Source organism: Microcaecilia unicolor, chromosome 8, assembly GCF_901765095.1.
Source record: "Microcaecilia unicolor chromosome 8, aMicUni1.1, whole genome shotgun sequence".
Taxonomy (NCBI): Eukaryota; Metazoa; Chordata; class Amphibia; order Gymnophiona; family Siphonopidae; genus Microcaecilia; species Microcaecilia unicolor.
In genome coordinates this window covers 54228201-54254048 of record NC_044038.1, presented here as the reverse complement: position 1 = coordinate 54254048, position 25848 = coordinate 54228201, and the positions used below count along the sequence as shown (strand labels likewise).

The 25848-nt window shown below is 44.0% G+C and overlaps 1 protein-coding gene across 3 annotated transcripts in view; it reads left to right on the top strand.

Moving 5' to 3' along the window:
• TELO2 (telomere maintenance 2) overlaps positions 1-21485 on the top strand; it is a 139438-nt gene extending 117953 nt beyond the window's left edge. For 2 of the 3 annotated variants that reach the window (XM_030212530.1, XM_030212529.1), the window contains exons 20-22: positions 1223-1287; positions 14288-14403; positions 20511-21485. In XM_030212530.1, coding sequence (XP_030068390.1) covers positions 1223-1287; positions 14288-14403; positions 20511-20617 — 288 coding nt within the window. In that variant the 3' untranslated portion in view covers positions 20618-21485. The remainder of the gene's footprint in view (positions 1-1222; positions 1288-14287; positions 14404-20510) is intronic. The other variant, XM_030212531.1, reaches the window with a different exon arrangement.
• Positions 21486-25848: the final 4363 nt, after the last annotated feature.

Here is a 25848-nt window from a genome sequence, read left to right as displayed (position 1 = left end):
AAGGTGGTGTCGGAGTTCCATCTGAACCAGTCAGTTGTCTTGCCAACATTCTTTCCCTGTCCTCATACCCGCCCTGGCGAAAGCAGTTTGCATACCTTGGACTGCAAGAGAGCATTGGCCTTTTACGTGGAGCGGACAAAGCCCTTTAGACAGGCCGCCCAGTTGTTTGTTTCTTTCGATCCCAACAGGAAGGGAGTTGCCATTGGAAAACGCACAGTCTCAAATTGGCTAGCAGATTGCATTTCCTTCACTTATGCCCATGCTGGGCTGACTCTGGAGGGCCATGTCACGGCTCATAATGTTAGAGCCTCCATTGACTTAAAGTCAGCCTCCATTGAAGAGATTTGCAAGGCTGCAATGTGGTCATCAGTCCACACATTCACATCTCACTACTGCCTTCAGCAGGATACCTGACGCGACAGTCGGTTTGGGCAGTCAGTGCTGCAGAATCTGTTCGGGGTTTAGGATCCAACTCCACCCCCCCTAGAACCATTTTTGTTCTGTTCCAGGCTGCACTCTCAGTTAGTTGTTTATGGTTTCAGGTCAATTAACTTAAATTAATTGCGAGGCCCAATTGACCAGTGTTCGTTGTTTTGAGTGAGCCTGGTTGCTAGGGATACCCCACATGTCAGAACAAGCAGCTTGCTTGTCCTCGGAGAAACAGAAGATACTCACCTGTAGCAGGTATTCGCCGAGGATAGCAGGCTGATTGTTCTCACAAACCCGCCCACCTCCCCTTTGGAGTTGTTATTTGCTTCCTTTTATGCTTTTTAATTTAACTGAGGGAACGCGTTCACGCGACGGGCGGGAAATCAGTCCGCACGGTGCGCGTTGCACGCGCGCCAGAAGACTCTGGCAAAACTTTTTAAAATATTTTGCTTGCAAAATGCCATCCGATTCCTGGGCCGACGCAGACGTCAACCCACATGTGAGAACAATCAGTCCTTGGAGAATACCTGCTACAGGTAAGTATCTTCGCTATATCCTTAATTCATAAACAAGAAATGTATAGGCACTATATGAAGATCTTGAAAACCTGACTTCTTAGAAAGTCCTAGGACTGCTTTGAATTGCAAAAATACAGCCTTGGAGTGTGGATGCTGTTGTTCTCGGATAGTACTGGTGGCCTGGATACAAATTTGAATGCTCCTATTTTTTTTTTTTTTTTATTGGCATCTTTAGATGTTCTCTATCCTCATGTCATGTTCTTGGATATTCACAGGTAGCTGCGCAGATGGGAAAAGCTTTGCTAGAACTTGTTTGGAGTCTCCGTTTTCACACAGACCCGTAAGTTTTGGGTTTTTGTTTTGTTTTTTTACATTCATTGTTTTCATACTATGTTCTGATTATAGAAAAATGAAAGTATTCGTGCAGAAGAGTTTTTAATACAGTTACTTAGCTATGATGGAGCTATGGGGCAGACAGCTATCCATGTTAATCCTGTCGCTGTACAAATGCCCAGGAAAGTATATTAACCTTCTGAGGCTGCCAGTTACATTAGAACTAGTGGTGGGAGCTATTGACACTGAGGCCCCGATGCTCAAACGTCTGGAACAGCACAGAAGAACAACGCCCTAATTATCAACGCTAATGAGAAGCAAATATAGGCGCGCTCATAGTGTTGAGCATTAGGGGGTTTGATGGGAATATTGTGCTTGGGTTCTGGATATTCTTAATGAAGGTTACAAGTTGGAGTTCTCCCGCCTGGTTGCTCCTCTCACAGCCTCCTTGTCAAAAGGGAATCAATGCAGTTGAGGGTCTGGCCACTGTAGATTCCTTGCAGGCACTTTGGGCTTCCAATTCCCCAGGCTGAACAGGAACAAGGTAGATAACTCATCTATTTCATTGTCCCAAACAAAGAAGACACCTTTCATCCAGCCTTAGATCTCAAAGGTCTAAACCGCTGCCTCTGAGTGTCCTGCTTTGCATGGACACACTAGCAGTCATAGCCGCGGTTCAAGTGGGAGACTTTCTCACCACCCTGAATCTCAAGGAGGCATACTTTCATGTATCCATATGGCCACCACATCAGAGGTTCTGTGTTTTACGGTGCTGGGCCATCCATTCCAGTTCAGGGCTTCGCCATGATACCAAGAATATGGTGGCGGTCTTCCTTAAGCTCCAGGGAATCAGAGTTCACCTGTATCTCAAGATAGCATGACCGTGACGGACAAAGTTGTCTGTCTTCTGTAGTCATTGGATTGGGTGATCAATTTTGAGATAAGCAGACCAGCTTCTGCAACAGAGAATAACTATTTGACACAGCAAGGGACAGGATCTTCCTCACAGAACGCAGGAGGTCAAAGCTGGTTCAACAGATTCGTCTTCTCAGTCGAGACAGTCCCAGGGTTTGGTACTACATCCAGGTTCTGGGGTCAGTGAGAGCAGCAATGGACAAGGGCTCATATGTGGTCATGTCAGGAGTCTCTTTTCAGCCGCTGGTTTTCGTTGTTGCAGAAGTATGACCTTCATTTTCCTTGAAAGCTGGTTGCCGGACGCAGTATGCAGTGGTTGTTGTTGCCCAGGAATTTGACCGTCAGAGCTCCCTTTCTGATAATACAATGGGAAGTAGTGATAATGGACGCCAGCAAGTTGGGTTGGGGAGCTCATTATAAGCTCCATCTAGCACAGGGCACCTGGACAGACCAGGAGTCTCAGTGGTTGATAAATCACTTGGAGCTCAAGGCAGTGCAAAATGCCTTACGCGACTTTGCTTCCTTTTTGGTGGGGATCCCAGTCTGAGTTTTCTCCAACAATGCGACAGTGGTGGTTTATATCAACAAGCAAGGCAGGACCCACAGCCATCCGATGGCAGTGGAAGCAGCCTCTCTTATGAGTCGGGTGGAGAAAAATCTCTGCTTGTCGGCAGTTCACATCACTAGGTCCTGGAATGTGGAGACAGACTTTCTCATTAGGCACTCCTTGCACTCGGAACAATGGGAACCATCCAGCCAGGGTTTTCAGCTGATAGTAGACCAATGGGGTTCTCCGCTTCTGGACTTGATGGCAATGAAAGGAATGCCAAAGTGCCCTAGTTCTTCATCCGTTGGAAAGAACTAGTCTCGATGGGAATAGATGTCCTACTGCAACCCTGGCTGGAGGCACATCTACTGTATGTCTTCCCTCCTTGGCCCATGGTAGACTGTGTATTGAAAAGAAGTGCATTGCACCGAGGTAGAATAATTCTCGTAGCTCCAGATTGGCATTGGAGCCCGTGATTCGACTGCTGGATGGGGATCCTCTCTGTGTTCCACAGGTACATGGCCTACTGAAGCAAGGACCATGCCCATAGGCGTAGATTGGGGGGGGGCCAGGGGGGGCAATGCCCCCCCAAACGACGATGAGGCGCCGCCGCGCCATTAGTTTAAAAAAAAAAACAAAACACATGCACGCACGCGCTCCTCTCCATCCGCTTGGCTCCCCTGCTCTCTCTGTCTGCGTCCCGCCTTCCTCTGATGTCAGAGGAAGGTGGGACGCAGACAGAGAGGGCAGGGAAGCCAAGCGGAGTAGTGGACGGAGAGGAGCGTGTCCGTCTACCCCTCCCTCCCTCCCTCCCTCCGCCGCAGGCAGCAGTCTTTTCCAGCGTTCCTGGCAGCGGTAGCGTTGTACACGCTGCCTTTGGCTCTGCCCCGAAGCCTTCTCTTCAAGTTCCTGTTCCCGCATAGGTGGGAACAGGAACTTGAAGAGAAGGCTTCCGGGGCAGACCGAAGGCAGCGTGTACATCGCTACCGCTGCCAGGAACGCTGAAAAAGCTGAAGACTGTTGCCTGCGGCGGAGGAAGAGAGGGGGTAAACGGAGTCACCATCTTGGACCTCGCGGGGGGTGGGGAGCAGAGGGAAGATGGATGGGACTGGGAGGGGTGGGAAGCAGAGGGAAGGAGCAGGAGATGGATGAGACTGCGAGGGGTGGGGAGCAGAGGGAAGGAGCAACAGATGGATGGGACTGGGAGGGGTGGGAAGCAGAGGGAAGGAGCAGGAAATGAATGGGACTGGGAGGGGTGGGAAGCAGAGGGTAGGAGCAAGAGATGGATGGGACTGGGAGGGGTGGGAAGCAGAGGGAAGGAGCAGGAGATGAATGGGACTGGGAGGGGTGGGAAGCAGAGGGAAGGAGCAAGAGATGGATGGGACTGGGAGGGGTGGGAAGCAGAGGGAAGGAGCAAGAAATGAATGGGACTGGGAGGGGTGGGAAGCAGAGGGAAGGAGCAGGAGATGGATGGGACTGGGAGGGGTGGGAAGGAGCAGGAGATGAATGGGACTGGGAGGGGTGGGGAGCAGAGGGAAGGAGCAGGAGATGAATGGGACTGGGAGGGGTGGGAAGCAGAGGGAAGGAGCAGGAGATGGATGGGACTGGGTGGGGTGGGAAGCAGAGGGAAGGAGCAGGAGATGGATGGGACTGGGTGGGGTGGGAAGCAGAGGGAAGGAGCAGGAGATGAATGGGACTGGGAGGGGTGGGAAGCAGAGGGAAGGAGCAGGAGATGGATGAGACTGCGAGGGGTGGGGAGCAGAGGGAAGGAGCAAGAGATGGATGGGACTGCGAGGGTTGGGGAGCAGAGGGAAGGAGCAAGAGATGGATGGGACTGGGAGGGGTGGGAAGCAGAGGGAAGGAGCAACAGATGGATGGGACTGGGAGGGGTGGGGAGCAGAAGGAAGGAGCAAGAGATGGATGGGACTGGGTGGGGTGGGAAGCAGAGGGAAGGAGCAGGAGATGGATGGGACTGCGAGGGGTGGGGAGCAGAGGGAAGGAGCAAGAGATGGATGGGACTGCGAGGGGTGGGGAGCAGAGGGAAGGAGCAACAGATGGATGGGAGGGGTGGGGAGCAGAAGGAAGGAGCAAGAGATGGATGGGACTGGGTGGGGTGGGAAGCAGAGGGAAGGAGCAAGAGATGGATGGGACTGCGAGGGGTGGGGAGCAGAGGGAAGCCTACTGGAAAGAAGACACTGAATAAAACAGAAGACACTGGGACCAAAGCGAATAGAAAAACTAAATGATCAGACAACAAAGGTAGATAAAAGTATTTTATTCATAATTTATTAATTGAAATGTGTCAGCTTTTTGAAATGTGCATCTGTGATATTTTGCCTGTAAATTCAATTCCTTCCTCCACATTAGCATATTCATTTGCATATGTATATATGCAAATGATATGCTAATATGCTCCGCCCATTCTTTGCCCCCCCCTAATGAAACAGTCAAACTACGCCTATGACCATGCCACTTTGGTCTTATGACTTGGCCATTGAAAGGGCTTGGTTGAGATAAAAAGATTATTCTGATTCGGTCATTGCTACCTTGCTTTAGGCTCAGAAATGCTCTACATCCATAGCATATGCAAGGGTGTGGAGGATGTTCGAGGGCTGATGTTCTGAACGTAGACTTTTTTTCCTTCTCTGCTCAGATCTCGCATATCCTAGTGTTTCTCCAGGCAGGCTTTCAGAAAGGATTATTGTTGGGTGCTCTAAAATTTTAGGTTGGGATTTTGGCCTGTTTCAGGTGCCGACCACAGAAGATGTCTCTTGAAGCTGACCTGGATATAGTGAAGATACATACCTGTAGCAGGTATTCTCCGAGGACAGCAGGCTGATTGTTCGCACTGATGGGGTCGACGTCCACAGCGTCCCCCACCAACGGAATTTTTCAAAGCAAAAAAAATCTCAAGGCTTTGAGAGAACCTTCTGGCACGTGGGGTGTGCAGCCGTCTTCCTGCCTGTCGCGTGAGAGTCCCGCTCAGTTATATCCAAAAGCAAGAATAAAGGAGAACAACTCCAAAGGGGAGGTGGGCAGGTTTGTGAGAACAATCAGCCTGCTACAGGTATGTATCTTCGCTTTCTCCGAGGACAAGCAGGCTGCTTATTCTCACTGATGGGGTATCGCTAGCACCCAGGCTCACTCAAAACAACGAAAAAGGTCAATTGGGCCTCGCAACGGCAAGGACATAACTGAGATTAACCTAAAGCAGGAACATCTAACTGAGAGTGCAGCCTGGAACAGAATAAAAATGGGCCTGGGGGGGGGGGGGGTGGAGTTGGATCCTAAACCCCGAACAGATTCTGCACACTGATTGCCCAAACTGACTGTCGCGTCGGGTATCCTGCTGAAGGCAGTAGTGAGATGTGAATGTGTGCATTGATGACTACGTCGCAGCCTTGCAAATCTCTTCTATAGTGGCTGACTTCAAGTGGGCCACCGACGCTGCCATGGCTCTAACACTATGAGCCGTGACATGACCCTATAGAGTCAGCCCAGCTTGTGCATAAATGAAGGAAATGCAATCTGCTAGCCAATTTGAAATGGTGTGTTTTTCCGACTGCGACTCCCTTTCTGTTGGGATCAAAAGAAACAAACATTTGGGCGGACTGTCTGAAGGGGCTTGTCTGCTCCACGTAAAAGGCCAGTGCTCTCTTGCAGTCCAAGGTGTGCAACTGACGTTCAGCAGGGCGGGTATGAGGACGGGGAAAAAATGTCGGCAAGACAATTGACTGGTTCAGATGGAACTCCGACACCACCTTCGGCAAGAACTTAGGGTGCGTGCGGAGGACTACTCTGTTGTGATGAAACTTGAGATAAGGAGCATGCACTACCAAGGCTTGAAGCTCACTGACTCTATGAGCTGAAGTAACAGCCACCAAGAAAATGACCTTCCAAGTCAAGTACTTCAGATGGCAGGAATTCAGTGGCTCAAAAGGAGGCTTCATCAGCTGGGTGAGAACAACGTTGAGATCCCATGACACTGGTGGAGGTTTGACAGGGGGCTTTGACAAAAGCAAACCTCTCATAAAGCGAACAACTAAAGGCTTTCCAGAGATAGGCTTACCCTCTACATGATGATGATAAGCACTAATTGCACTAAGATGAACTCTTACGGAGTTGGTCTTGAGACCAGACTCTGACAAGTGTAGAAGGTATTCAAGCAGAGGCTGTGTAGGACAATAGCGAGGATCTAGGGCCTTGCTATCATACCAGATGGCAAACCTCCTTCATTTGAAAAAGTAACACCTCTTCGTGGAATCTTTCCTGGAAGCAAGCAAAACCCGGGAGACACCCTCAGAGAGACCCAAGGAAGCAAAATCTACACTCTCAACATCCAGGCTGTGAGAGCCAGAGACTGGAGATTGGGATGCAGAAGCGCCCGCTCGTTCTGAGATATGAGGGTTGGAAAACAGTCCAATCTCCACGGTTCTTCAGAGGACAACTCCAGAAGAAGAGGGAACCAAATCTGATGCGACCAGAAACCAACAATCAGAATCATGGTTCCGCGGTCCCGCTTGAGTTTCAGCAAAGTCTTCCCCACCAAAAGTATGGGAGGATATGCGAACAGAAGGCCCTTCCCCCAATGAAGGAGAAAGGTATCCGACGCTAGTGTGTCGTGGGCCTGAAGTCTGGAACAAAACTGAGGGACCTTGTGATTTACCTAAGTGGCAAAAAGATCCACCGAGGGGGTGCCCCACTTTCGGATTACCTTGCGTACAATGCCTGAGTTGAGCGACCACTTGTGAGGTTGCATTATGCTGCTCAATCTTTCAGCCAGACTGTTTATGCCTGCCACATAAGTGGCTTGGAGAAACATGCCGTAACAGCGAGCCCAAAGCCACATCTGGACGGCTTCCCGACACAGGGGGCGAGATCCGGTGCCCCCTTGCTTGTTGATGTAGTACATGGCAACCTGATTGTCTGAATTTGGATAATTTGGTTGGACAGCCGATCTCTGAAAGCCTTTAGAGAGTTCTAGACCGCTCGCAACTCCAGGAGATCGATCTGAAGACCTTTTTCCTGGAGGGACCAAACTCCTTGTGTGTGAAGCCCATCGACATGAGCTCCCCACCCCAGGAGGGATGCATCCGTTGTTAGCACTTTTTGTGGCTGAGGAATTTGGAAAAGACGTCCCAAGGTCAAATTGGATCGAATTGTCCACCACTGAAGGGAATTATGAAAATCGGTGGACAGCTGGATTGCATCCTCTAGATCCCCTGCAGCTTGATACCACTGAGAAGCTAGGGTCCATTGAGCTGATCTCATGTGAAGACGGGCCATGGACTGTGGAGGCCATATGGCCTAGAAGTCTCAACATCTGCCGAGCTGAGATCTGCTGAGACGCCCTGGCCATGGAAACTAGAGACAGAAGATTGCCTGCTCTTGCTTCTGGAAGATAGGCACGAGCCGACTGAGAGTCCAGCAGAGCTCCTATAAATTCCAGTTTCTGAACAAGGAAAAGATGGGACAGGGTAATTTATGACAAACCCGAGTAGCTCCAGCAGTTGAATAGTCATGTGCATGGACTGCAGAGCTCCTGCCTCTGAGGTGTTCTTCACCAGCCAATCGTCGAGATAAGGGAACACATGCACTCCCAGTCTGCGTAGCAACGCTGCAACTACTGCCAGGCAAAGGGCAGCACACAATACTGGAAGTGCTGCACTCCCAGACGGAATCGAAGATACCTCCTGTGAGCTGGAAGTATCGGGATGTGTGTATAAGCATCCTTTAAGTCCAGAGAGCATAGCCAATCATTTTCCTGAATCATGGGAAGAATGGTGCCCAGAGAAACCATCCTGAACTTTTGTGGGACTAGGAATTTGTTCAGGGCCCTTAGGTCTAGGATGGGACGCATCCCCCCTATTTTGCACAAGAAAGTACCTGGAATAGAATCCCAGCCCTTCTTGCCCTGGTGGAACGGGCTCGACCGCATTGGCACTGAGAAGGGCGGAGAGTTCCTCTGCAAGTACCTGCCTGTGCTGGAAGCTGAAGGATTGAGCTCCCGGTGGGCAATTTGGAGGTTTGGATATCAAATTGAGAGAGTATCCTAACCCGACTATTTGAAGGACCCATCTGTCGGAGGTTATGAGAGGCCACCTTTGGTGAAAAAATTTTAACCTCCCTCTGACTGGTAAGCCGTCCGGCACGGACACTTTTACAGCAGCTATACTCAACTGGAGCCAGTTCACTGTGTCCAGATTGAAACCATAATTTAGTCCTTTGAACTATTCAGAAACTCCTTTTGAACCACTCCAAAAGGCCTCCTTGAAAGATCTTACACTAAAGACAGTGTTCTTGGTGGTTTTTGCATCGGCACATAGGGTTTCGGTGCTTCAGACTTTCTTCTGAAAGTGGTATCGGCATTTCATCTCAACAAATCTGTGGAGCTTCTGGCCTTTTGCAGAGAGGAGGAGGTGGCTCGGTATTCTTTCTTGAAGCTTCTTGATGTTCGTAGAGACCTCAGATATCTGGATGTAATGTACGAGTTTTGCAAATCGGACAAACTGTGAAGGCTAAAAGAGAATATGAAGAAAAATTTGCCGTGGAGACAAAAACTCATGGTAACACCTTTTTCAGGTACATCAGAAGCAGAAAGCCTGTGAGGGAATCCGTGGGACCATTAGATCATGAAGGAGCAAAAGGGGACTCAGGGAGGACAAGGCCATAGTGAAGAAATTGAATGAATTCTTTGCTTCAGTCTTTACGGAAGATGATGTAAGAGATCTACCTGTACCAGAAAGGTTTTTCAAGGGTGAGAATGCGGAGGAACTGAAAGGAATCTTGGTGAACCTGGAAGACGTAATAAGCCAAATCGACAAGTTAAAGGGTGATAAATCACCTGGACTGGATGGTATACACCCCAGGGTACTAAGGAACTCAATCATTAAATTGTTGATCTGCTGTTAATGATCTGTAACCTGTCATTAAAATCATCTGTAATACCTGAAGACTGGAAAGTGGTCAATGTAATGCTAATTTTTAAAAACGCTGAGATAGGAGAAGTTACAGACCGGTAAGCCTGACTTCAGTGCCGGGCAAAATAGTGGAATCTATTATAAAGAATAAAATTACAGAGCACATAGACAAACATGGTTTAATGGGCAGAGTGAGTATGGGTTCAGCCAAAGGAAGTGTTGCTTCACCAATTTGCTTCATTTCTTTAAAGTCATGAATAAACATGTCGCTAAAGGTGAGCCGGTTGATGTAGTGTATCTAGATTTTCAGAAAGCGTTTGACAAAATTCCTCATGAGAGACACTTGAGAAAATTAAAAGTCATGGGGTAAAAGGCAGTATCCTTCTGTAGATGGTTATTGGACAGAAAACAGAGGGTAGGGTTAAATGGCCATTTTTCTCAATGGAGGAGGGTGAATAGTGGGGTGCCGCAGGGATCTGTACTGGGGCTGGTGCTATTTAACATACTTATAAATGATCTGGAAATCGGAATGACGGGTGAGGTGATTACATTTGCAGATGACACAAAACTAATCAAAGTTGTCAAAACACATGTGGATTGTGAGAAATTGCAGGAAGATCATAGGAAACTGGAAGAGTGGGCATCCAAATGCCAGATGAAATTTAATGTGGACAAATGCAAAGTGATGCACATTGGAAAGAATAATCCGAATCATAGTTACCTGATGCTAGTGTCCATCTTAGGAGTCAGCACTCAAGAAAATGATGTAGGTGTCATTGTAGACAATATGCTGAAATTTTCTGCCCAGTGTGCAGCGGCAGCCAAGAAAGCAAACAGTATGCTTGGAATTATTAGGAAAGGAATGCAAAATAAGACCAAGAATATTATAATGCCTCTGTATTGCTCCATGGTGCAACTCATCTTGAGTATTGTGTTCAACTCTGGTCACTTTATCTCAAAAAAGATATAGCAGAATTAGAACAAGTTCAACAAGTGCAACCAAAATGATAAAGGGGATGGAACTCCTCCCATATGAGGAAAGGCTAAAGAGGTTAGGGCTCTTCAGCTTGGAAAAGAGATGGCTGTGGGTGTATATGATTGAGATGTACAAAATCCTAAGTGGTGTAGAACGGGTAAAAGTGAATTGATTTTTCACTCTTTCAAAAAGTACAAAGACCAGGGGACACTCGATGAAATTACATGAAAATACTTGTAATACAAATAGGAGGAAATATTTTTTCATTCAGAGGATAGTTAAGCTGTGGAGCTCGTTGCTGGAGGATGTGGTAACAGTGGTTAGTGTATCTAAGTTTAAAAAAGGTTTGGACAAGTCCATAGTCTTTATTGAGATAGATATGAAGGAAGTCACTGCTTGCCCTGTGATTGTAAGCATGGAATGTTGCTGCTAATTGGATTTCTGCCAAGTACTTGTGACCTGGATTGGCCACTGTCGGAAGCAGGATACTAGGTTAGATGGACCATTGATCTGACCCAGTATGGTTATTCTTATGTTTGTGCTTTTTGGTAAATAGAGGCTTGGCCTCTTGGCTTCCAAGCCCAAAATTGTTAGATGGCTGAAGGAGACTATCATGTCAGCTTATTTGCTTGTGGGGAAGCAGGCTCCTCAAGCCTTGCGGACTCATTCTATGAGGCGTACAGTGTCATCATGGGTGGAGACTATCTTAACTGTCTTCAGATATTTGCAAGGCCGCGATGTTATTGACGCACATACCTTTACCAAGCACTGGACGTTGCAGCATTCTCAGAATCCGGTTTAAGGGCTTTGGTACTCAAGGCAGCGGTGCCAGCATCCCACCCACTGTAGGGATTGCTTTTGAACATCCCTAGGTTCTAGAATAGTAAGAAGCTACATAATGAAAGGAGAAATTAGGTCTTATCTGATAATTTTCTTTCTATTAGTCGTTCCCACTATTTGAGGCCCACCCGAGGTTTCTGAGATGTTTAGTTGGTGTGAAGTAATGTGTCAAATAATGACACTCACCTTGCATGATACTTTGTGCATATCTCTTTTCTCTACAGGTTGTTCAGAGATGAGAGGTCCACACATGTTTGCTCGTTTGTTAGTTTTAGGTTAGCAAGTTTATTTAAGATTGTTGTGTTTATTCTGAGTTTATCCTTACTGCTTGTCTACTTAAATACTGAGAAGCTGGACAGGATGCCAAGAAAGATGTCTCAGCTCAGTGTTCAGTTCTCTATCTCCACCTGCTGGTTGATGGACACAAGTATTCCACAGGTTCTGGAGCAATGGAAAGAAAATTTTCAGGGAAGACCTAATTTCTCCTTGGTGCCCCACAGGCCATTAGACTTAACTAATGTTACTCCATGTATGATCCAGGAGTTAAATTTCCAAGCCTAAAAATTGGACTGCTCCCAAATTAGAGGGATACATCCCTAGGATATCCTCACTCACCGACCTACTACCTACTTACCCTCCTGGGATATCTTCACCCATCTAACTACCCCCACTCATCTATTCCTCTACCTACTCACTGATCGGAAAAGTGAATGGGTGGGGGTAGTTAGGTGGTTGGGGAGTGGCTTAGGAAATGAGTGGGGGATAACTATGGTTTGGGTTATTGGTGGGTAGATGGGGTCCCAGGGCAGAGTTCTCTTACTGCTGATGGTTTCTGGGCTGGACTTGGGAGCTTCCAGTTTCTTTAATGTAATGATTTAACAAGTGGTAAAAGCAGTAGCTGGGTTTAAAAAAATTTGGACAAATTCCTGGAGGAAAAGTCCATAAGCCATAATTAAAGTAGATCTGGGGAAAGCCACTGCTAATCCCTGGGGATAAATAGTGTGGAATCCTGCTACTTTTTAGGATTCTGTCAGGTACTTGTGACCTGGACTGGCCAGTTTTGGAAACAGGATACTGGGTTAGATGGGACCATTGATGTGACCCCATAGGACAACTCTTATGTTCTAGTGGTTAGAGGTTTGATTTAGACAGTACTTCCACTGCTATTCACTCCTTCTGATGTAAAAAGGTTTCCTAAGCTTAGCACAACTTCTACTCAAGTTTTTGGAATTTTTTAAATTAGTGTATACTTTTTTAACTTGCAGTACATTTGTATTGTATATTAACTTTTTCAATTGGTAAGTTAACAAAAACTTCACACATTTTAGTATATATTTACTCATGTTTTATTACATTGGCCTTATTAGACTGGTAACTTGTTCCAATCATGTTCATGTTCTTTACAACAAAATAAATAAGCATAACGGAGCATTATGCAACTGCAATCACTTCTTCTCCTGTCCTTATAATCGTTCACAGGAACTCCAGTTATCAAATTAGTCACTTTTACCCGTGCCCTTCTTTTCTGTGATATACAACTGGAGTAAACTTACTGAGTTAGTGCATCATGCTTTCTTTCTGGCCCTATTCAAATCCACCTAAAAGCCCAACTTTTCAAGGTGCTTTTTTTTTTTTTTTTTTAAATCTTAAACTCTTATTCTCATACCTGTGTTGTTTTTAACCATTCCCATAATAAACGAGACTCCCTTTTTATTTATTTCTCTTGTTTGTCTTGAATAGACTGTAAGCTTCATGGAGTAGTGACCATCTTTTATTTGTGTGTGTGTCTGTGTATAGCATTGTGTATGTGTGTATAGCACTGTGTATGTCTAGTAGCATAGAAATAATAAAGGAGAGGATAGGGAGAATCGGAGTAGATGAACAAGAAAAGGGGGGAAAGAGGAGAAGACGAACTGGGGAGGTGAAGGTGGGGGGATTCTAGGATCAGGAGGAGATATCCTCCCCTCCCTGATACCAATCTACTCACGTCCTCCCCCTGCACTGGTCTCTTCTCTCATTTGTGTCAAACATCCTTAAACCTTCTTCATATTTTTCCATGGTTTTCCCACTCTGTTCACTTACACCTCACAACACCTCCAGTCCTCTCTCTCTTGTTTCATCTTGTTACTTGGCTTGTTCTTCTTGCCTCCTCATCAACTCTTACTTGATGTCTCCTGCCCCAAACTCTTCATTCCCTCACTTATCCTCTCATCACACTTATCTGCAACAGGAAGCAACCTTTAACCTGTGTCCTCCTCCTAGGCCTGAACTGTCATGGTTTGAATCACATGATTTAAAGTGTAGCAGTCTGGCCAGCTGGACCTGGAAGCAGTTGGGGAAAGATGCAGCTTAAAGCAGAGCACCGACATGGGGCAGCTGCTGTTGCAGTCACTGCTTGCTGTCCTGTAGCCCTCAGTTTCTGACAGTGATTCCCCAAGTAATGGGAAATTCAGCAGTAACACCTTCTGGCGGCTGTGGACCCTGGTTACAGAAATGATGTTCTGCTGTAGCAAATTATCTTTATAATAAATGTGATAGTTCTTGACTTATAATTTACAGACGGTGTGTACCTATAACACAACATCTGGCTCTTGCTTTCCAGACTCTTACAAGGTTCAGTATGTATGCAGGAGTGCTTCAGGGTTGTAGACAGAAGCCATGTTTTAGCTATGTGTTATAATTTGTCCTTACAAGGTGTACTGTAAGTACTAGTGAAGTAGTCAAAAAGTGAAACTATGATGGAGGAATGGCCACATTGCATTGCTAAACTATAAAAGTATCAAGCTCCACTGTGTCCTGTTTGTAATAGGTATGTTCGCCAGAGCCTTCTATTCTGCATCTCAACCACACTCCTCAGTGTTCCTAGTGAGCGTCTGCTGACTGATATGGCTGATGAACTCCTAGAAATGCAGTCCTGGTTAGCAGGTAAGGGGCAGTCTTGGCTTGGCTCAGAGCTATGTATGTCCTTTAATTCAGAAAGAGGATGTTTCATTACTAGGAAGAAGGAATTATTTATTTTATTTAGCAAATACAAATCTATTTAGTTATGTAACAGCTTCCTTGTTAGTTGAGTTTTTAATCTATATGTTGGTATATAGAAAGGACATTCCTCTATGATGTTCAACATTGATTGTATCTCTTCCTGAGTGCATGGTGGGTTGTCTCTGTGGGCCCAGTAATGGAGATTAACTGTGCAGTGGTGTTTGCTCATCTAGTTCTTCCTAAACTGGTTCAGTTATCAGAGAAAAATGTCCTGTTCCTTGATCCAAAGGATATCTGCAGATATATCCTGGTCAAGGAAGTTGCATCATAAAGGAAAAGTGGGTCTTAGGTGGATTAAATCATTGTAAGTAAGATGCAGCATGAATGAGGTTAATCAGCTGGCAGATCATAATTGGACAGATATGTGGAGATGTAATATTGTCTTTAGTGAAACACTACATTGAGTACTGTCTAGTTTTGGAAATCGCATTTACAAAAGGAAATTAATAAGATAGAAGTAATTCAGACAAAGGGTCAACAAAACGTTTAAAATATTTACCATAGTAGGCTTCAATAGGTAAGAGAAGATATTTTCCATAGAATGAAAAGCTCAAGGACAGAGCTCCATTATATGTACGAAGGAAGGAGTATTCTTGTAGGGCTGTACTACTGTCCGCCGGGACAGAACGAACAGACAGATGAAGAAATGTTTACAGAGATTAGGAAAGCTGGCAAATTGGGCAACGCTATAATAATGGGTGAGTTCAATTACCAAAATATACAAAATTACTGCTACAATTCTGTCTTTAGTATCTCAAGGTATATGTTGTATCACCTAATGAAAAATAGTGATTTCATTTACCCCAATATTGACTGGATAAATGTTACATCAGGGAGTGCCAGGGAGATAACATTTCTAGATGTAATAACTGCTTCTTGGAGCAGTTGGTCCAGGAACCGACAAGAGGGGGACACATTTGGATCTGGTCCTTGGGCATAGTGCAACAGGTGGCGGTGTGGGTCCCCTGGGAAACAGTGATCATAACATGATCAAGTTTGAACTACTATCTGGGATGAACTTGCAAATGAAATCTACTGTAGCTACTTTTAATTTTTGAAAGAGTGACTATAATAAAATGAGGAAAATGGTTAAAAAGAAACTAAAAGGATTGGCTACTAAGGTTAGGACACTAAATCAGGTGTGGACGTTATTCAACAATACCATCTTGGAAGCCCAGTCCAGATGCATTCCACGTATTTGCAAAGGTGGAAAGAAGAGGAAAACGACAGCCAGCATGGCTAAAAGGTGAGGTAAAAGAGGCTATTACAGCCAAAAGATTGTCCTTCAGAGGGTGCTCCGACAAAACAGCCTTGTAACAAAGTAGCCCTTGACAAAATGGCCCCTCCCACAAAATAGCCCCTAGACAAAATAGGCCCCTTAACAAAATAGCCCCCTAGAAAAAAATATCATCACAAAAAAGATGATAAACTACAAGTGAAATCTTCACTGATAAAGGCTCTTACCAGCATTGCATTGTATAAAGCATATATAAATAAAATTCTATAGCTACCAACTGGTATTCATGATCTGTTCTGCTGTTTAAAGAAACTATTCTTCCATCAACATGTTAATTAAAAAAACAACAACAATATTGTTGTCATTTTCATAGTCTTACCAACCTTATCCTGTTTGGCAAGGTAAGATTATTAGGGAAAAAAATATGCAGTGCCATATTCTGGGCAGCCTGATCGGGCCCTTTTGTCGGGGGGGGGGGGGGGGGGGCTAATTTGTCATGGGCTATATTGTGGGCAGGCCATTTTGACAGTGGCTGCTATATTGGGAGCTTTTTCGTCAGGGCTATTTTGTTGTGGTTGTTTTGACCGGGTACCTCTTCAAAGAATGGAAAAAGGATCCAAATGAAGACAATAAGAAGCAACATAAGCACTGGCAAGTCAGATGCAAAGCATTAATAAAGAAGGCTAAAAGAGAATATGAAGAGAAACTTGCCACAGAGGCTAAAACTCACAGTAACAACTTTTTCAGGTACATCAGAAGCAGAAAGCCTGCAATGAAATCCGTGGGACCTTTAGATCATGAAGGAGCTCAGGGAGGACAAGGCCATAGCGGAGAAACTAAATGAATTCTTTGCTTCTGTCTTTACGGAAAAAGATACAAGACATCTGCCTGTACTGAAAATGGTTTTCAAGGGTGATGATGCGGAGGAACTGAAAGAAATCTCAGTGAACATGGAAGATGTGCTGAGCCAAATTGACAAATTAAAGAGTAGTAAATCACCTGGACCGGATGGCGTACATTCAAGGGTACTCAAAGAACTCGAGCCTGATCTGCTGTTAGTAACATGTAACCTGTCATTAAAATCATCTGTAGTAACTGAAGATTGGAGAGTGGCCAACGTGACGCTGATTTTTAAAAAAGGGTTCTTAGGGGTGATCCGGAAATTACAGACCGGTAAGCCTGACGTCGGTGCTGGGCAAAATAGTGGAAACTGTTACAAAGAATAAAAGTGTGTATACTTTAGGGATTGGGAGGGGGGTAGGAGACATTGTTGGGATTTACTTAATACTGTAGTTGATGGTTTAGTTAGATGATTGTGTAAGCTCTTCATACTTTTAGTGTTTTATGTAACAACGGTGGTGTTTGTACTTATGCTTTTTCTTTGTTGCCATCTATAAAAAATGTTGAAACATAAACATGTGGAGAAGGGTGAGCCGGTTGATGTATCTAGATTTTCAGAAAGCTTTAAATAAAGTTCCTCATGAGAGACTCCTGAGAAAATTAAAGAGTCATGGGATAGAAGGCAAGGTTCTGGTGTGGATTAGGAATTGGTTATTGAACAGAAAGCGGAGGGTAGGGTTAAATGGTCATTTCTCTCTGGAGGAAAATGAACAGTGGAGTGCTGCAGGGATCTGTACTGGGACCGGTGCTGTTTAATTTATTTATAAATGATATGGAAATCTAAACAACTAGTGAGGTGATTAAATATGCAGATGATGTGTGGACTGTGAAATATTGCAGGGCATATGAAATATTGGGCACCCAAATAGCAGATGAAATGTGCACAAATGCAAGGTGATACACATTGGAAAGAATAATCTGAATCATAGTTACCTGATGCTAGGCCCACCTTGGGGGTCAGCATTCAAGAAAAAGATCTAGGTGTCGTTGTAGATAATACTCTGAAATTTTCTGCTCATCTGCTCAGTGTGCAACGGCGGCCAAAAAAAGCAAACAGGATGCTAGGAATTATTAGGAAAGGGATGGTGAATAAGACCAAAAATACTATAATGTCTCTGTATTGCTCCATGGTGCGAATGCACCTTGAGTATTGCGTTCAGTTCTGGTCGCCGTATCTCAAAAAAGATATAGCGGAATTAGAAAAGATTCAAAGAAGAGTGACCAAAATGATAAAGGGGATGGAACGCCTCCCATATGAGGAAAGGCTAAAGAGGTTAGGGCTCTTCAGCTTGGAAAAGAGACGGATAAGGGGAGATATGATTGAGGTCTACAAAATCCTGAGTGGTGTAGAACGTGTAGAAGTAAATCAATTTTTTTTCTACTCGTTCCAAAACACTCAAAGTTACATAAAAATACTTTTAAAACAAATAGGAGGAAATATATTTTCACTCAACAAATAGTTAAGCTCTGGAACTCTTTGCTGGAGGATATAGTAATAGCAGTTAACATTTCTGGGTTTAAAAAAAGGTTTGTACAAGTTCCTGGAGGAAATGTCCATAGTCTGCTATTGAGACAGACATGGGGGCAGCAACTGCTTGTTCTAGGATTGGTAGCATGGAATGTTGTTAATAGTTGGGTTTCTGCCAGGTACTTGTGACCTGGCTTGGAAACAGGATACTGGGCTAGATGGACCATTGGTCTGACCTAGTATAGCTACTCTTATGTTTTCCCAGTACTCTGCTATTTTCTTCTCATTTCTTTTAAATTTCATAGCAGTGTAATTTAACATTATGAATGATGTAAATCTGGACTGTAGTACTACACAGATGTGGTCACTGAGGATTCATTCTAGCATCCTGATTTCTTCCCATGGTCATGAGCTGTGATGATATCATGTAGGGCAGGTTAACTGCCTAGGGTGTGCATTATGGGAGCTTTCTATGGAAGATGAACAGCAATATCTGTGACTCGTTTTCTGCTCTCTTAGGAGAGACTATCCTGCTGTGTTCTCAAGGTCTATAAATAATGCTGTTCTCTGCCAGTTTAGCCTGATGAGGGGCTCTTCTTGAGCACACAGGCGTTGTGCGTACAGGATATCCTCAGACAGATTCACTGCTGTTTCAGTCTCTCCAGCTTCCCACATCCTGAGTTCCTTACTTTGCTTTGTGAGCCCATTTACTTTTCTGAAAAAAGATAGCTGCTGGAGTGGCTCCATGTACAGTACAGACATGTCCCACAAGTGGAAACAGGCTTGGGCTTGACTTTTTCCATTAACCCTTGTAGAGTAGCGATAACAAACTCATCACAACTTTAGCACACATCCTCAAACCCTTAGCAACAGTGTAAAGCCACACTTCCCTAGCAGAGTGCTTCTTGAGTGATTCAACAAAGTATCAAATTTCATTTCAAATTTGTTGAGTTTTGGCAGGGAATCTGGGACCTCCCCTGCTGTATTTTGCCTTGCATTTAAGAAATGGCTAAAGCAAGCTATGCAGTATATTTTGTATGAAGAATATAACATGAGAACTGACATACTGGATCAAACCAAAGAGCCTCTGTTCCTTCCAACAGCGGCCAAAGTAGCAAGATTCCATGCTGCTTTCCCCAGGTCTTCCTTAAGCAAGATTTATGGACTTTTCTTCCAGGAGTTTATTCAGACTTTATATTTTTTTAACACAGCCTCACTAACTCCTTTTACCACAACCTCTGGCACCACGTTCTAGAGCTTAACTATGCATTCAGTGAAAAAATATATTCTCCGATTTACTTGGAGCCTTTCAGAACAAAAGCAGGCCATGTCCACTTTTTGCATTATTTCAGCTATGCACTGATTTGTAGCCTCTATGGCCTAAAGACTTATAATTGGGCTATGTCCATACCTACATATATACATATTAAAGCCAATTCAGGCATTGCTTGTTCTTTTTACTAAAATGTATATCTCCCATTGTAACAAAGTGGACTTGTCACACTTTTGTACTCAGGGGCTCATATTAATATATTACTTAGTAACTTTATGGTGTGTCCCCTAGTCTTTGTAGCCATCTCTTCCCCAAACTGAAGAACCCATTCTTTACCCTTTTCTTATAAGAGAATCATTCCATCCCTTTAATTTTGGCCATCCTTTTCTATATCTTTTTTTGAGATGCAATGACCAGAATTGCACACAATACTCAAAGTGCAGTTGCACTGCAGCAGAGACCATATATATAATCTACTGAACTTTGCACTGTTTTATTTTTTTGCCACTTTATTCTTCGGCACTTGAAACATAGCTTATATCTACATTTTAAAACAGGTGTTACTTGCAACTACTTTGCTGACCCATCTTTCTGCATGTTGTCAGACAATTATGGACTCAGGCCTCACCTTGGCCCTGCTCCAGCCCTAGCCCACCCATTTTAGCCTCCCCAAACAGCTGAGCCACTGAATGCCTATGCTCCTGTCCTCATAATTGACTATAGAGATATGTCCATGGTGGGTATGAATTGAGGGAGTGTGTAGATGGGAAAGACAACTAAACTGAGGCAAAAGAATTTAAGACCTTCTAATCAATCTAATACCTGCCTTCAATATAAATTGCCTAATGTTTGTCTCTTCTATTGCTTTTGTTTCTTAGATGTGGATTAATTTGTGAGCTATACCTGAGTTTGACACTTAGCAATATTTCTTTCCTCTCTGCTACAAGAGGAGAGTACCTCAGCAGGTTTCTTTGTATGAGATGTAGTCATCTGTGTCAGGTTTGGTGTTTTCTCTCTTTGAACTTGAAATAAATGGAATGGTTGTTTCAAATATATCTTTGTAAAACATCACTGGTTTACCTCTTTCTTTTAATACTTGAATCTCATTCCAGATGTAGCAGAAAAGGATCCTGATGTAGACTGCAGGAAGCTTTCTCTTCAGAGTCTGCTGCTGATGGAAAATCTAAAAAAGAAAATTAACCCAGACTCTCCAGTTTAAGTGAAAGATGAGGCCCATTCTGACTCGATGGCTGGGATTGTTCATGCAGGGTGAGGTTAGAAAGACATGTATGCCACTGGAGAAGGGAGCTTGAAACTGAATGCAATTATCCAGAAGAGCATCTTATTTTTAGTCTGGATTTCTAGGCTAGTTTCATTCAGCATGGAAAGTTAAGATGCTATTTTTTTGCATTACACCGGTGCAGAGCTGCTCGTCATTGTGCTGTTGGGTCTGAGCATGCCCCACAACTGTAAAGTGTCTAGAACTGCCCTAATCTGTAATGGCAAGATCTAGCTTTTATGTTTGAAGAATCAAGTGCACTGAAGTTATCAAATACCTCTGATTTACAAGCTATATGGGCTTGCTCTGTTGTCATAACGTCTGTATATGCACAAAATAATCTAGCTTATATGAACTGCAGCCTGACAGAAAGGTTGGATAAATAATATATCTTGAACTATGTAGTAAAATAATTTTTAAAAATGTGTGTGTATATCTATATATCAATTTTTTACATTTAGCTCACACATTTGTCAAGAGTAGTTGAGGACAAGTCACATTCGGGTGTACTAGCTATGACTCTGTCTCCTGTACTCGAAAACAGTGGAGGGTTAAGTGATTATGCCCAAGTTCATAAGGAGCAGCTCTGCAATTTGAACTGGCCTTCCCTGGTTGTGACTTCAAAACATATAAACTTTTCTACAGAATCACTTTTACCAAAAAAACAAAAGGAGGAAAAGACCCAGGTGCTCACGTGAACTTGTCACTGATGTATGTTCAGTGCTCAACGGGCCATTATATCATTATTGCCCAAAAACCTCCTAAAATCGATTTTTGTTCTTTTTTTTGTACAAAAAAAAAAATCATATTGTGCTCATCCATACATATGAACAATGAAATGATGCAAACTTATAAGAAAAACAAAAATTGTATATATAGAGTGCCTTAGCTTCTCATTTAATCCAGCTGCAAAACTCCTGACCGGGGACCCATTTCGCCATCGGGCATTTTCAAGGAAGATAATGTAAGTGTTTTGTTTTCTTAGAATATAATTGCAGTGTAATTGAAGATCCAGGACCTATAATTCACCAAACCTCAGCAAAGAGATCTGTCTCTCTTTTCTCCTGGGCTAAGACTGAAGCAACAGCCAGGAACAACTGCTGCGTAATTTCAAACTCCAGGCCAATCAGAGCCCAGTCAACAAGTTTTAGAAGTATACTGCTCCCAGTACTGTAGATTCACTGAGTGAAACTAAAAGAGGGCATTCACTTTTTTATAACAGCTTTAACATAAACATGCACCACCTGCTGCCCAAACTACAGAAATGCATTTCAGAATTGATAAGGCAATTTTACAGGCTTAAAACACACTGTTCTGTAGATATCTACAAATATGCATGAAAGAGGTGTGTGTACAATGGAGGCACTGTATGCAAATCAATCGCATACATATTTATTGTGGATGTCCTGGAAAGCAGACTGGGAAGGGGGATACTCCAGGACCGACTTGGGAAATACTGTTTTATATCATGTAATTCAGCAACCATGGACAAATGCTGAAAAACTATTCTATTAACTAGCTATAGTGCACAACAGTTTAAAGTTTTCTGATCCTAGCTTACTGGAAAAACTGCCCTGATACCAACAGACAACCAGGTTGTGGTGATTTCTTTTTTGTTGATATCTATGTTTAAAAAAAAAAAAAAAAAAGGAGAGGCAGGATCGTTCTGCTTATGCATGGAAACCCTGTGAATCTGGAACCTTGCCATTTCTTTTCAGACCACATCATACATTCTAGGATCTGAGGGTTCAATAGCAGACAAACTAAGTTGTTACCTCAACTCCTATGAATTAATTGCTCAAATCCAGATTGGCTCGAGCTCTCTTTCAGAGGTGAGGTATTCTCTCCATAGATGTTTGTTACATCAGAAAACAAAACAAATTCTCTACGGTTCCAAGTGACTAGTGTACTGTGGGATAGTAGCCAATGCCTTCTCTAGTCCTTTCTTATACTTCCTCCCTATACCACTAATACTGTAAAGAAACTGTGGTAGGTGTGGTAGGATGGGCCAAAGTCATTTTAATTGTACTGTTCTGGTCACACTGGCTTTTCTTTCCACATCTACACTATCTACTGCTGGAATGTCCAATCAGACTTAATTTCCAGTCCAATTTTGTTGCCCAACAAATTGGTAGCTGCTTATCCACAAATTTAAGTCTAACTTTCTTGGTATAGATATTGACAGGCACTTAATTTCCAATCTGCAATTAACATCAGATAAACAGGACATTTTATGGTATCCACCCACCCACACTAGAACATAATATGACTTTAAATAGAAGAGACTGAGTCATCTGCCAAGCAATAAATCCCCTTACTTGCCTCATCTCAGTGCCCTTGTGATACTGTCAATTGTTCTCTGATTCAGGTTCTAAAACTCCATCTGTACCCAGCTGAGTGCCAGTGTGGCTTTTCATGGCTATCTATTGTTTATATTTACTATACCATCAGTTCTTGCATAGCAAATCAGAACAGTTTACATCTTTAAAAATACAAATAACATACAATGATATTCTAACTTATAAAAAAAAAAATTCATTTTATGATAGGACAGCACTAACAAAAACTTCCATACCAAAGAGGACAAAACAATTAATTGTATCAATCATACACATCACATCAGTCAATACTATTTCCTTTGGAACCAAATATTCCCTGTTCAGTTGTTCCTGAGTGGTTCTCTAGCTAGGCAGCGCTAACTTTCAAAAGCTTTTTTCAAAGAAATAGGTTTTCAAGGCCTTACGAAGAACGTAAATGATCCTTCCACCCTAATAAATTTTGGGAGGGAGTTCCACAATGATGGTGATAGAAAGAAAAAGGCTGAGGCTCGGTACATCCCCTGGTTCCTGAAACAGTGATCACTTTTCTCAGCTGGCACACTCTGAGTCCTAGGCAGAGCTTAGCACCCTTGGGTACTCAGAATTTTACACTGATCCTAAACTATTACACATATCACTGGAAAGTTTTCAGTCACATAACAACCAGGAAAAGGTTTAACTAAAGGGAGCTCTGTGAATGATTATCTGATTTTTTTCTGCAAATGTGTCTTTTCTCATTGCTTCTGTTAATGTTTGGCCCTCTCCCATTGTAGCAACAAAAGAACTGTATCCTACCTTCCACTGGCAAATGAGTTGTTTAAACACATACACTCCTTTAAACACAATTCTGCAGGTTTCTTCTGTGTTAGATTGCACAGGATATTCCTGCACTTTCCAGTAGTTTAAGGTCTCATTTTTTCCCCAGCTAAGTTCTTCAAATTAGATATCATCTAAATATCATGTATAAAAGACACTTCTACAATCCTACTACTACTTATCATTTCTATAGCGCTACAAGGCATACACAGCGCTGTACACCACACATAAGACAGTCCCTGCTCAAAGAGCTTACAATCTAGATAAGACAGGTAGACAGAACAATTAAGGGCAAGGGAAAAAGAGGAGAGGATAAAGGACAGGGCAAGTGAGTTAGGAGTCAAAAGCAGTGGTAAAGAGGTGGGTTGTGAGTTTGGACTTGAAAACGGCTAAAGACGGGGCTAGACGTTGTGAAGGGGAGGATAAGGGTTTTGAACAGATGGAAGTGGAGGGGGGGGAAGGAAGGAGGCTCAAGAGCCGAGGGAGACAGAGCAGAGCCTTACCTTTAATCATTCCTCAGGGAGAGAGAGAGAGAGAAGGGAAAAGGTAGTGCCCCCTAGAAAATGGAGGTGGGAGAAGGACTACATTTCCCAGCATCCCTGGGGCAAACCCTGGCACAGGGATTATTGGCCCCAGCATTCCCTGGGAGAAGGCTCTGACAAGGCAAGGGAGGGGCACCTGGAACATAATCAAGTAAGAGAGGAACAGCCGCCCAGAGTGGAGGGGAATGAGCCCATGGACTGGCAAGCTGCTGGAGAGAAGGAGCAGGAGGCAGGCTCTGAGGAACCCATGGACCTTTCTGCCAGGGCTCATGCCTTGAAAGCTAAACTGAAAAACCAGGTGAACTCTTGGTGTCACAGCTGGACGGAAAGGGGAAAGGTCATGCGGGAGGAGGGTCAGTGAAGTAATAGAGTGACCCAGAAAGGGTGGGATCTTTTCCTCTTTCCCAAAAGAGTTCAAGCTGTGTTCTTTGAAGAGACTGTATATCTGAACTGAGTGCTAAGGCATTAAGCACTGTGGATTTTGAACTGTTGGGAAAACAAACCTTTTGTGTGGGGGAGGGGAAAGTAAGCTACACTGTTTTTTTGTTTCTTTTTGTGGGCTGAGGCCCACAGAACTGTGTGTTTTGAACTGTTTGCAGAAACCCCGTGGGCGTGGACAAGATACAGGGATTCCTTTTGGGGTGTGAAGTTGGACTACAGAGGAACCTATCTGTGGGGACTGTTAATTTGGCTCCAACTGATTTGTGCAGCAGCTGGAAGGGGACGTGTTTGTGTTGCTGCTGTACCTGGGCCCTGAGAGAAAACAGGAGCAATTGTTTTGAAGGGCTGCAGGATTCCTTTTGAAAGTTATTGAACTGTGAATCCCTGACAATAAAGGAGCTTGGTGACTTTTACCTTTTTGGAGTTTATTTTCTTTGAGCCCTGCCCTGTGGACTGCAGTGGGCCGGGAGGCTGAGTGGCCAGGGTGGAGGCAAGATCGCGAAGACCCTCGGGCGGAGGGAAGGATCTTTCACAACGTACAGGCTCAGGAAATCTATTCCAGGCGTGAGGTGCAGCGTGATAAAAGGAACGGAGTGGAGTCTTGAATTAGCAGTAGAGGAGAAAGGGACAGATAAGAGAGATTTATCTACAGAACGGCGTACTCGAGGGGGGACGTAGGGAGAGACAAGAGTGGAGAGGTATTGGGGAGCAGCAGAGTTAATGCACTTATAGGTTAATAGGAGAAGTTTGAATTGAATGCGGGAATGGATGGGGAGCCAGTGAAGTGACTTAAGGAGAGGGCTAATATGGGCATACCGACTTTGGCAGAAGATGAGTCGCGCAGCAGAGTTTTGGATTGATTGAAGAGGAGAGAGATGGCTAAGAGGGAGACAGCTGAAAAGTAGGTTACAATAAGCAAGACGAGAGGTGATAAGAGTGTGTACAAGGGTTCTGGTAGAGTGCTCAGAGATGAAGGGACGGATTTTGCTAATGTTGTAAAGAAAGAAATGACAGGTTTTGGCGATCTGTTGAATGTGAGCAGAGGCGTAGAGAG